This window comes from Bubalus bubalis, chromosome 2 (genome assembly GCF_019923935.1).
Source record: "Bubalus bubalis isolate 160015118507 breed Murrah chromosome 2, NDDB_SH_1, whole genome shotgun sequence".
Classification (NCBI taxonomy): Eukaryota; Metazoa; Chordata; class Mammalia; order Artiodactyla; family Bovidae; genus Bubalus; species Bubalus bubalis.
In genome coordinates, this window is record NC_059158.1 from 27,655,763 (window position 1) to 27,668,929 (window position 13,167).

A 13,167-nucleotide genomic window follows, 5' to 3' on the forward strand; every position below is an offset into this window, starting at 1 on the left:
AATGCAGAGTTCCAAAGAATAGCAAGAAGAGATAAGAAAGCCTTCCCTAGTGATCAATGCAAAGAAATAGAGGAAAACAACAGAATGGGAAAGACTAGAGATCTCTTCAAGAAAATTAGAGATAGCAAGGGAACATTTCATGCAAAGATGGGCTCGATAAAGGACAGAAATGGTATGGACCTAACAGAAGCAGAAGATAATAAGAAGAGGTGGCAAGAATACACAGAAGAACTGTACAAAAAAGATCTTCATGACCCAGATAATCATGATGGTGTGATCACTGACCTAGAGCCAGACATCCTGGAATGTGAAGTCAAGTGGGCCTTAGGAAGCATCACTACAAACAAAGCTAGTGGAGGTGATGGAATTCCAGTTGAGCTATTTCAAATCCTGAAAGATGATGCTGTGAAAGTGCTATACTCAATATGCCAGCAAATTTGGAAAACTCAGCAGTGGCCACAGGACTGGAAAAGGTCAGTTTTCATCCCAATCCCAAAGAAAGCCAATGCCAAAGAATGCTCAGACTACCGCACAATTGCACTCATCTCACACGCTAGTAAAGTAATGCTCAAAATTCTCCAAGCCAGGCTTCAGCAATACGTGAACCATGAACTTCCCGATGTTCAAGCTGGTTTTAGAAAAGGCAGAGGAACCAGAGATCAAATTGCCAACATCCGCTGGATCATGGAAAAAGCAAGAGAGTTCCAGAAAAACATCTATTTTTGCTTTATTGACTATGCCAAAGCCTTTGACTGTGTGCATCACAATAAACTGTGGACAATTCTGAAAGAGATGGGAATACCAGACCACCTGACCTGCCTCTTGAGAAACCTCTATGCAGGTCAGGAAGCAACAGTTAGAACTGGACATAGAACAACAGACTGGTTCCAAATAGGAAAAGGAGTACGTCAAGGCTGTCTATTGTCACCCTGCTTATTTAATTTATATGCAGAGTACATCATGAGAAACGCTGGGCTGGAAGAAGCACAAGCTGGAATCAAGATTGCCGGGAGAAATATCAATAGCCTCAGATATGCAGATGACACCACCCTTATGGCAGAAAGTGAAGAGGAACTAAAAAGCCTCTTGATGAAAGTGAAAGAGGAGAGTGAAAAAGTTGGCTTAAAGCTCAACATTCAGAAAACGAAGCTCATGGCATCCGGTCCCACCACTTCATGGGAAATAGATGGGGAAACAGTGTCAGACTTTGTTTTTTTGGGCTCCAAAATCACTGCAGATGGTGACTGCAGCCATGAAATTAAAAGACGCTTACTCCTTGGAAGGAAAGTTATGACCAACCTAGATAGCATATTAAAAAGCAGAGACATTACTTTGCCAACAAAGGTCTGTCTAGTCAAGGCTATGGTTTTTCCTGTGGTCATGTATGGATGTGAGAGTTGGACTGTGAAGAAGGCTGAGTGCCGAAGAATTGATGCTTTTGAACTGTGGTGTTGGAGAAGATTCTTAAGAGTCCCTTGGACTGCAAGGAGATCCAACCAGTCCATTCTGAAGGAGATCAGCCCTGGGATTTCTTTGGAAGGAATGATGCTAAAGCTGAAACTCCAGTACTTTGGCCACCTCATGTGAAGAGTTGACTCATTGGGAAAGACTTTGATGCTGGGAGGGATTGGGGGCAGGAGGAGGAGGGGACGACAGATGGCTGGATGGCATCACTGACTCGATGGACATGAGTCTGAGTGAACTCCGGGAGTTGGTGATGGACAGGGAGGCCTGGCGTGCTGCGATTCATGGGGTCGCAAAGAGTCAGACACGACTGAGCGACTGAACTGAACTGAACTGAGAGGCATTTTTGGTCATCACAACTGGGGAAGTGTTAGTGCCATCCAATGGGTAGATTCTAGGAAAGTTGCTGCACGTTCTGCAGTGCACAGTGTAAGAAAAGCACTCACAGAAAACTCCCAGTCCTAAACGTCAGTAGCGCCACAGTTGAAAAATCCTGCCAAATGATTTTACTTAACTCTGAGTTAGAAGCCAAGGATGCCAGAGAGTTCAGGTTCAGGAGTGAGGCTCAGACAGGTTCAGTGCCTTGCTTGAGGTTGCACAGGTATCTGGGTCACAACAAGGGATTTCTAATTGAGATCTCTAATTGAGATAAAAAATCCTCACAGCCACACACAGTGCTAGGCATTGAATAACTCTCTGTTGGATAAATAGCAATTTGCTCTAAACTAAGGTATGGTCTAGGAGGGCAGGTGTGGTCTGGCTGTCTCTAAGTTGGTTCTAGGGGGTGGATTGTCCTCAATAAACATTACTTGAACAGCTGCTTCTTAGTGACAGAGCTGAAGCTCTTGTTTTGTGTCTCTAGTTGTGCCTTGCATACAGAGGCCATGAGAATACGACCGTGAAGATGACCGTGTCCTTCACAATTGGCCTTCAAAACCCTGTTAAGAACATCACATGTGACTGGAGTCTCCTGGGGACCAGTCCTAAGTAGGTACCCGCAGGTAGCTTGTCTGCGAGCAGGTGTGGTGGGAATTCTGCCAGATGGTATGGCTAACTATCCTGGGGACAGTGACTCATGGGAGGTATTGTCTAATAGTGGGGTCTCGAACAATAATTTCAGCTCTGAACATGTTTTATTTGGCAAAGAAGTTTGATTTAAGAGCAGTTAGTCGTTACATATATAAGGAGTCTGACGTTTCTCATTGGGATAGAGTCAAAGATCATCATATTTGGAAGAGATTTTATGGAACATTCCTTGACATTACAGATGAGAAAAATCGGGGCCCAGAGAATGTGTGATTCACTGAAATTCATTCAGCAAGTGAACAAAGATGCTGGAACATGATTCAGGCATTTTGATCCCTTGATTCAGCACTCTTTCCACATCTCTCAGGGGTTTTGTAAGTGGTTTTAAACCTAAATGAGTTTTAGGTTTTAGAGACCACTAATCATCTCTGTGGTTAGAGCCTAACATGTGATCTGCTTAAGACACACAATTGTATTGTAATTTGAAAGTACTGCTGACATTGTTATGAATGGATGGTGGACTGCAACGTGACTCACTGGTGCTGTGTCCCAGCCAAGTTGAGCCCATTTTGGGTGGGATGCTGGTACCATGGCAACCAGGACCGTGTGGATCTCCCAGCTGCATGGTCTTCGGGCCCAGGTCGGGGAACTGGGGCTCTCAGGTGAGAGGCCTGTGGTGCTCATGGGAGGCCCGTTTCCGCTCTGTGCTTGTGTTCAGCTGGCAGTTCACTTGCACCGACCTCTGGAAGACGTGTGTGCATCACTCCTCGCATCTCCACCTGCCTCCTGCAAATTCCCCAGTGCTGGTTCATCAGATTGACCTCCTCCCTCTGTCTCCAGAGATGGGCATGTTCTATGTGGATGAGATTATTATTGCAGACACAGACCTAACAGGTGATTATCAGATCTACTCTCCTCTATGAACTATCCATCAGATAGGGTCCTCAGGCTTTTCTGGAGGGGCTGCTTCTCTTTTAATGGAGAGAGAACAGACAATTCTCCATCTTTCTGCCTCGATCCCAGGGAGAAGATGAAGTTGTGATTGTGTGTCTTTGCCTTTTATATCCCTCTAGCAAGTTCCTTCTGTTTTCTGTTATTTACCCCAATATTTGCTCTTGCTTTGGGTGCCTGTCATCTTATCCCAATTTTACCACTTTCTGGCTGAGAGGCCTTGGTTTTCTCATCTATAAAATGGGCATAATGAGGCCTCTACTCCATGGGCTTACCCCATGAAGATTAACTGAAGTGTGATGTAAAGCACTCATCATGGGTCCTGACTGTAGTAGGTGCTCAGTAAATATAATCAGTTATCACTACTATTATCATTACTATTGTCAGGCCAGCAGGATTTCTCCCTACCTCCATCTGTTAATATCTGTCATAAAAGGTGCTGTGAGGAACAGAGCATCATTGGCCCTGAAAGGGGCCACAAGTCTGATTTTACGACCCATAGGGCCAACTTGGTGTGAGTTAGAGGGTCATCACATCCTCATGAGAATAGCTTTGTCTTTCTGCCCATCTGATTGCTCCCATGCATCACTCAGAGCTCAGGCCTGGCCCCCTCTGCACAAAGTCCCTTGATCTCAGCTGGCTTTGTTTGTCTTAAGGGCAAGGTGCTCACCAAGGGTTCCCCTGAGGCCACGTGGGACACACCCGCCAGGGACAGAAGGCCAGACGGGTGGTGTGGTTTGCTCCCAGGGCCTCTAGGTTTCCAGCTTGTTCACTCTCCCTCTTCCATCAAATCCCTTGTGACTCTGGCTTTCCTGCTTTTCGTAACTTCTCTTTCTCTCTTCAAGGAGAAAAGGATGGAACGGTCATTTGCGTTCTGATTTTCAAGTTGTGCAACTTTTAATCTTTTACCTGAAAGTTGCAGAGCTAGGGGGCAGGGAACTTGGGAGTGAGGGGTAAGAGAACTCTCTTTCAAGCCCTGAAATTGCATGATTTTTGATGCTCTTCAGAATTCCATCTCTTACCTGTTTCATTGATTTGAGTGTTTTGGGGGCATCTGGCATCACTGACTTCAAATTCAATGTTCTGACACAGAGAAAATAATATTCAAATAGTGTGCTGGGATAATTGTCTGAATTCCTTGGTGCCCAAGACTGGCTGGGGCCTTTGGTGACCCCACATGCTGCACAGATTCCCAGAGGGCTAATGGGATCCATATTTCATACACTTGAACCCACGGACTGGGAAACTCAGGACTAGATAATAGGTATCATTTCCCTTCCTCCTCTCCAAACCCTCAATGCCCAGGATCCCAACTCTTTCTCACGGCCATCACCTCTATGCACCCAAATGCTCCAGCATCTGGAGCCATGTAGGGGTGAGGTTGGGAGGGGAGCAAGGAGGCAGAGGGCAGAGATAAGAAAGGCAGGAGGTGGCTTGGGTATAACAATCTGCTTCCCACTTGGTTCAGTCATCCTGCTGGCAACAATTTTTCTATGAGGATTATTTAATAGTAACATAAACTACATATTTGGGCTCCATATTCATATTTAATTGGCTGACATTTATTTGATCAGCTTAATATTTGATTATATTCTCCCACCTAATGTCCTCTATGAACTTTCTTTTTATTTAGTGGTAGCTACCAAATACTTCTCATTTAATTCTCAGAACCCCTAAGATGGCCCTATGATCCCCACTCTATAGATTAAGAAACCAAAGCTAAGAGGGTGCTGAGTGTCTTGCCTCAAATCTTCGGGGATGTGCAGGACATTGAAACCTAGAGATCACTGACACCAGAGCCACTTTTAATGACTCCATACTCAGTAGAGCAGATGAACTTTTATCGAGCACTGGCTCTGTGCCTGGTGTTGTGCTCAGCACTGGGCCTGCAAGGATGCTGCTTTCCAACTGTTGTCTCAATGGCACAGACTTGGGAAAGAAACTGCATTTACATGGTGCCTAATAGAAGGGAAAGAGGATATTACGCTGGCCCTTTAAACCTGCCATCTCAGTAAACTCTCCCTGCCAAAATGCAGACTGATGTCTATCATGAGTCCCACTTTATCAATAAGAAAGGTCTTACAGGGGCTATGGTGATTAGCCAAATGGTCACCCAGTAGAATTGGAAAATCAGGATTTGCAAAATGGTCTGTCTTAAATGCTTGCCCTGTGTCTGCACACATGGTAACACCATGCAGTGGATAAAACTCAGGTATCTCTAGGATCTGCCTTGTGTGTTCCGTGTTCCTGAGGGGGATCATCTTGCATTGCTGGAGCTGCCAGGACTTGGAGAAGGAAAGGAGGAAGAGAGGGGCAGTGCACAGCACCACAGATGAGCTGGGTGTTTGCACGTGTGTGTGTGGCAGCAGGGGATCGCCAACGGCACAGGGAATGATGATTGGCTGGCTTGGGGCTTACTGAAGTTTGCCGTGGAATTAGTCATCGTCTCCTTATATCATGACCTCGCATTTTCCTTTGGCAACTGAATTCCTCCCTCTTCCTTTTCTCCTCATGGCAGCAGGTAGGTGGGAATCTCTGTTTTCACGGTGTGCTGAGATGTGAGTGACTCAGACCCTCCAGCAGGGACCGTCCACCGAGCAGGTCTTCCATCTTGATTTACTTGATGATGTTTGGCTCCCTGGTCTCCAGTTTCTCAGGTGGACACTGGTACAGCTCGCCCTGGCGGGAATCTGCTGGAATTGCTCTCGGTAGTGGGATCACCTCCCGTCTACAATGTGACCTCCTGGTTGGCGGGGTGTGGCCTGGAGCTCCCACTCATCACTGCAAGGTAGGGAACCATATTTGGTCACCTGTCCCTCCTTAAAATTGCTAACTGGCCTTAGGAGTCACAGAGGCGAGACTTTTTATCAATCAGGAAAATTGACCTGCCTTGCTGCCTACAGCAATAGTTCTCAATGTTAAGAACGTGTATCAGACTTACCTGAAGGCTGTGTTAAAACACAAGCTGCTGTGCCCTAACCACACCATCCTAATTCAGTAGGCTTGGTGGCAGGGCCTGATAATTTGCATTTCTGAGTTCCCAGGCAATGCTGATTCTGTTGATCTGGGGGCTAGTTCCTAGTTAATTACTTTACAAGTAGATGTATTTTTATGCTTTTCAGAAGTTCACATTACCACTGTTTTCTTCTTGCTCCTCTTCTTCCATTCCATTAATAAGATTAATATATTAATCTTACTGGAATTCTTTGAGGCAAAAGGAAGCACAATTCATAGTCAAAGGAACAAAACCAGCCAGGTCTGAAAGCTCACCACCAGATGGCACTAGAACCACATAAGCGTTGATGCGTCAATAAACCTTTTTGGCCATAGTTTACAAAGCAGTAACTAAGAATCAGGCTCCTCCAAGCTCCTGGAACACATGCATGCTGTAATTCGTCCTTTTAAATGTTCACTAAAACCCGTAGGATGGGAACGACTGAGATGCCTTGTCTTTAAAATTTCTTTTCTCCCCCTGTATCTAACACGTTCTGAAATGAGTTCTCATTACTTACATCGTGCTTGAGACTTTTTATCAATGTTAGAAAGCTCGAATCTATGTTCCACATTTCTTGACAATGTTTCACGGTCCTCTGGGTAGAAAAGACAAAAAATCATCAATAGAATAAAGGAGGGAAAGGCTTTCGGTGATGGAGGGGGAGACGTCAGATGAGCCCCTGTGATCCTGTGCTCCAAATGCCAAAGTTATTAACTCTGAAATGATGGAGTATAATCTAGGTCCACACTTACAGAGGTGCTCACAGCCTCCCCTTCCGAGTTTTCTCAGGCTCCTTAGCTCCTTCTGGGAGACTTCAGCCTGAGAAAGTCAGGACAACACACCAGATAAGCCTCAGTCTGACTGTTTCTGTGTGTTTGTGAGTATGCATATCAATACGTAGTACTTAAGTAATATTACTGATCAAAATCATACATGTTCATTGTTGAAAATATGGAAAGTACAGAAAAGCACATAGAAAAGGTACAAATCACTCATAATCCCTTTGTTCAGAGATACTTTCTTTTAACACATTGAATCCATGTTCTAAAATACTCTTTTCCCCAAGGCAGTTTTTATATACACACACACATATACATATATACACAAAATACATATATATATATGTACTATATATATATATATTTATATATATTTGGTGGCTCAGACGATGAAGAATCCACCTGCAATGCAAGAGACCTAGGTTCGATCCCTGGGTTGGGAAGATCCCCTGCAGAAGGGAATGGCAACCTACTCCAGCATTCTTACCTGGAGAATTCCAAGGACAGTGGAGTCTGGCAGGCTACTGTCCATGGGGTCACAAAGAATCGGACACAACTGAGCGACTAACACTAACTAATTATATATATATTTACTTTTTAAACCTCAAGTTGGTACAACAGATAAGACACTGTATTTGCAACATGTCCTTTTCACCTACTGGTATAAATGGAATATTTCCCCATTTCATTAAGCATGCTTTTTAATGGCTGAATAGTATTCCACTGCGTGGTATGTCATGATTTATTTGACCCACTTATTGTACTGAAAGCAGGATTAGGTACACAGTGTGCACGCAGGTGCTGGATAAGGACTCTGCTAGATGGAGTGGCCTGTTTCTGCTGGGGATACTGAGTGCAGAGGATCTGTGGATTAGGGTGAGCTTTCATCTGACTGTGAAGATACAGTTAGAGAGCACAGGCTTCTCCTTCCACTGTGCATCAGGACCAGAGCAGCGGAGGCTACACTCCTCACTCTTCACTCTGCCTCTGCGTTCTCCCAGGATCACTAGAGGGGGAGAGTGGAACACCCTTAGAGACCCCTCATATTCACCTTTCATTTTCTCTGCTGTGGTGGGAGAGGGATTATTTTGGAGCTCATGCTCATGGCCTGGAAATGTGGGAGACTGTGTGGTCCTTAAGATGGAGTTGTGCTCTGTCTGGAGCAGCTGCTCGAGGGTCCTTGTGGTTAATGCTTTGTTTCTGACATGTTGCAGCGCTGTGCCCACTGAAGGAGCAGAGGAAGGATCCCGGTTGGTCCAGGTGACAACACAGAGACTACAGAGGACAAGTCCACCTTTAGGAGGACACTTTCGCATCCAACTTTCTAACACAGCGATTCCTGGTAAAGGGGCCATAACGGATGCAGCATTTCTTGTTGAAGCTTTCTGTGGCATCCCCAGGCAAACAACATCCTGCTGATAGGGTGACAGTCTTAAAGTTAGCATACTTTGTTAATTTTGCAGGGTCTGAGAATGACTTTCCTAAAGTTAAAGATCTGGGATATCCTTGTCAATATGATCCCAGTCTTTCAGCTTTACAGATGAGGAAACTGAGTGGATTAGCTTCCTACGGCTGTCATAACAAATTATACAAGCTTGGTGGCTTAAAATGACTGAAATGTATTCTCTTAGAGTTCTGGAGGCCAAAGTGCAAAATCAACTTGCTGGCAGGGCCACGCTTCCTCCTCAGGCCTAGGGGAGGATCTGTTTTCTGCCTCTGTGACCTGCTGGTGGCTGTTGGCATCCCTCGGTGCTGCTGCATCGTCCCAGCCCCTGCCTCCTGGTCACATGGTCTCTTCCTCTGCCGTCTCCAAACTCCCTCTAAGGATAAATAGGATTGCATTTATGACCCACCTGGATAATCCGGGATGATTCCCTCTTCTCAAGATCCTTAATCACATCCGTTGCTCTATGATATAACATCCATAGTTTCCAAGAATTAGGACGTATCTTTTTGAGGACCACCATTCAGCTCAGGCTACTCAGGCTTGCCCGAAGCTCATACAAATAGCTGAAGCAGGGACCAGATATGAACTTGAGTGTTTGCTTCTCAAAGAGTTCAGTCTTCTTCTCTAGAATTTCATAGACCAAGATCCATGGTAGCCACCGCCTTTCTAAATTAAACTCCCAAGTGATCCCACATGATATTGAGCATTTTAGAAACCGTATCCATGGGGTCACAAAGAGTCAGACACGACTGAGCGACTGAACTGAACTGAGAAACCATATTAAATGTAGAAAGAGCTTTCAACTGCAATGAGGATATAAATGTTTCTAAATCTTCAGCTATCAATGTATATACATCTCATCAAGGACAGGGTTAGAAGTGATTATAATATATTATTTATTTAGTAACAACATAGGGGAAGTTGGGGGCTCAGGAGAATGCAAGAGTGGCTGTCCAAAAGTTGGCAAGTGGTCCAAAGATCTTCTACCCTCCTGAGAAGAAAGATGCTGGACTTGCAAAGAAGTCTATCCTTGGCTGGAGGAGTGGAGTTTTTCCTCTAGTGGGACAGCTTAGGGAAAGTAGATGGCCCTGAGGCTATTGGAATCTGATAAGTGGGTGAGTAAGTACTCTAGAGCTCTGCGACTGTGAAGCCCATGACTGTGCTGTTTCCCTTCTCACAATGAGGGAACTGCAGAATACCTGTTGAGAGATTTTTTTTACCTGCCATCATGTTCTGTTGCTGATGCTCTTCACGTCACTGCCTGCAAAACAACTGGGGGATAAGCCAGCCTTCACCTGGCCATTTGAAATGGCCCTCAAATGATGTATTCATATAGGACAATCTTTTTTTAAAAATGAGTTTTGTTTGCATTTTAGAAATGCAATGGTATTTCATTAACACTCCAGGGCAGTGTGGGATTCAAGAGGAAATCTCTTGAGTTGGTCAAGGCAATCTGGGTTTTAATCAAAACCCCTATCACTTGGTTGGTGAGCTGTTGAATCACATTGGGTTTCATTTTCTTCATTTCTTAAGGAGGCATTAGGTACTCTTGTCTGGAAAATCCCACGGACGGAGGAGCCTGGTAGGCTGCAGTCCATGGGGCTGCTAGGAGTCGGGGATGGCTGAGCGATTTCACTTTCACTTTCATGCACTGGAGAAGGAAATGGCAACCCACTCCAGTGTTCTTGCCTGGAGAATCCCAGGGACGGGGGAGCCTGGTGGGCTGCCGTCTGTGGGGTTGCACAGAGTGGGACACGACTGAAATGACTTAGCAGCAGCAGCAGCAGCAGCAGCAGGTTATCCAGATGACCCATCTCAAAGGGTTGCTGGGGTAGCTAATGAAATGGAAACTTCAGGTAAAGCATGTAACAGTGTTCAAACACAAGCCCAGAGTGCAGTTATTTCTCTACACGGATGTGCGATGGGGAAGCAGGTGGTTGGGCTTAAAGAAATTCTAATAGAGAAACCAGAGTTCAGTGCCAACATTCCTCAGCTTGGTTGGCTCTGTTTTTATAGGTGTCAGCTGCTTTATGCCTTCCCACTCCTTGTGGAAGGTGGCCAACTTTTCCCTATTCACAGGGCCAGCTACACTTTTTTTTTCCGGGAAAAACTCAGTATTTAATTAGACTTTCAGGACTTACCAGGGTTTGGAATTCACATTTTGAGTTGACAGTTAAGATAGTTTTGTCTGATGTGATTGTGTTCTCTGCTTAAGAGATATGATGCTGGTTAAAGGAATCGTGATATAAAAAGTGAGCATCTACTTATACTTGCCTTAAAAATTGCATAACTGGACTGAGGGTTCTCTTGAAGCCACATCTTGAACCTGAGGGTCTCTGCATATGTGAAGGCATTTTAACCTGTATTCTGCTGTCTTGATGTTGAGATGCTACAAGGTGGAGTAATTAGTTTCCTGTATTTTCTATATTGCACTTCCCTGGTAGCTCAGCAGTAAAGAATCCCCCTGCAGGAGATGGGGGTTTGGTCCCTGGGTTGAGAAGATCTCCTGTTGAAGGAAATGGCAACCCACTCCAAGATTCTTGCTTGGGAAATTCCATGGAAAGAAGGGCCTGACGGGCTACAGTCCATGGGGTTGCGAAAGGGTTGGACACAACTTAGCGACTAAAATAAGAACATTTTCGGTGTCATGACCTTCTCCCACAGGTGTCCCTGTGCACATCTCAGCCAGTCACCTCCAGAAGCTCTTACAAACCAGCGCTGATGACTTCACATCCAGGTACCTCAATGTTAGTTACTTCACTGTGACGGAGGATCTAAAGTCTTGCTATGAACATGTGTGGACCTTCTCCTGGTCCAGCCAGGTTGGGGACTTGCCCAACTTCATCAAGGTATGTATGGCATCCCTTTTGGCTTTATGGACTTGGTGCTCTGGAACAATTTTGTGAAAAAAAAAATCAGAATTATATGAATGAAAACTGTCATGATTTGTGAATTTGTTGGAATACTCAAGTAAAAGAGCTCAATGATCTTTCTGAAAGTTTCAAGGTATGTTTTGTACCTCATATTCCTGATAAAGCAATTTAAGTATAATGTTGCCTTTCCTAACTTGGTGTAGGTAAAGAAATTGTTGGTCAGTGTCCACCACACAATAATTCTACATCTGTTATTGGATCATTTAAGCAGATGTGATTGACTTAGATTATCATGGAGGCAGATGGCAGAGCAGAAGGAAGTTTAGGAACGGATTTGCTGTCTTTGGATAATGACAAAACCAGATGCGCTTGCATATTTAGGGTTTTAAAAAATAATCTAATGATCATCTAGCATTTGGTTTTATGAAGTGAAATCCAAGATGAAATTTTATTCTTGTTATTTGGTATTGTGGGTCATCTGGTTTTCAAACAAAATCCTTGGGTGGAGATGGAGGAAGGATGGAAGTCATCTCATGGCACTTGTTTCCTGACATTTTATTTTAGTATTTTGGATTGTAAACTTGTAAAATAGAAAAGCGCATGGGAACAAAATCTCTTGCAAGACTTGAGAGATTAGCATAGTGTGCATTTTTTGGTAACTCTACTTGCAAATAAATATTCTTCTAGTCTACTGGGGCTTTCATTCACCACTACTTACTGTTAGGCTTCTAGATTTCAAGCCTGGTGTCACTCTATTTTCACTTTCTAGCTATCTGATTATTGTAAATGAATGTGAAAACACCCTTTGTGATTTGTTTCAAGCAAGATTAGACTTCTCTTCCATGGCAGGATTCACCAGAAATGTGACCATCTTAGGTATCTAATGAAAACCTCACTGGAGTTAACCCTGCTGTGACCACACGTGTGGTGTATGATGGTGGTGTCTTCCTTGGACCCATATTTGGAGACATGGTGGTCACTGCCAACCAACACACTCAGGTGAGAGCAGATGGGCCCCCCAGACTGAAGTACTGGTTTCAAGTCTACTGCAGCCCCTCCTTATTTGTGATGTGGGCCAATCCCAAGGGTCAGTTTTCTAATTTGCAAAATAGAGACAGCCCTGGCTGTGCTCTTTCTACTTCCACAGGGTATGGAGAATACTCTGAAAATACAAGTGCTTTGTAAACACAACATCCAGTTGTTATAATTACTGATGCTCTTATGGCACCCAAAATAGAGAATCTCTAGCTACCTACTTTTTATATCTCCTCACAGTGGCCTTGGAAAGTAAATGGGCTGAGTCACCTCCTTTTCTCTTTAAAATGTCTTTTGCACTTTCCCCTCTTATAAGTCATGTGCATTCGAGACAGTTTTAAAATGCAAAATCTATAAGAATAATATAACCAATACCTGGGTACCCAAACAAGAATTAACAATTGCTAACATTTGATGCATGATCCCTTCCCGCCATAAGCAAACACTATCATAGATGTAGTGTGTACTTAATCCTTATTTTATAGGTAAAGACTGAGAGTCTTATCTTTTTCACCACTTTCATCTACAAGTATTGTAGAGTTCTATTAGATTAACCTTAGTCCCAGTGAGAGGGAAAGATATATAATTTATTCTTAG

General features: G+C 44.1%; 1 protein-coding gene across 4 annotated transcripts in view; it reads left to right on the top strand.

Moving 5' to 3' along the window:
• Positions 1-13,167, top strand: part of PKHD1 (PKHD1 ciliary IPT domain containing fibrocystin/polyductin) — a 445,850-nt gene that overhangs the window by 38,143 nt on the left and 394,540 nt on the right. For all 4 annotated transcript variants that reach the window (XM_044929073.2, XM_044929075.2, XM_044929078.2 and 1 more), the window contains exons 20-25: positions 2,327-2,451; positions 3,209-3,384; positions 6,091-6,229; positions 8,430-8,557; positions 11,327-11,511; positions 12,412-12,534. In XM_044929073.2, coding sequence (XP_044785008.2) covers positions 2,327-2,451; positions 3,209-3,384; positions 6,091-6,229; positions 8,430-8,557; positions 11,327-11,511; positions 12,412-12,534 — 876 coding nt within the window. The remainder of the gene's footprint in view (positions 1-2,326; positions 2,452-3,208; positions 3,385-6,090; positions 6,230-8,429; positions 8,558-11,326; positions 11,512-12,411; positions 12,535-13,167) is intronic.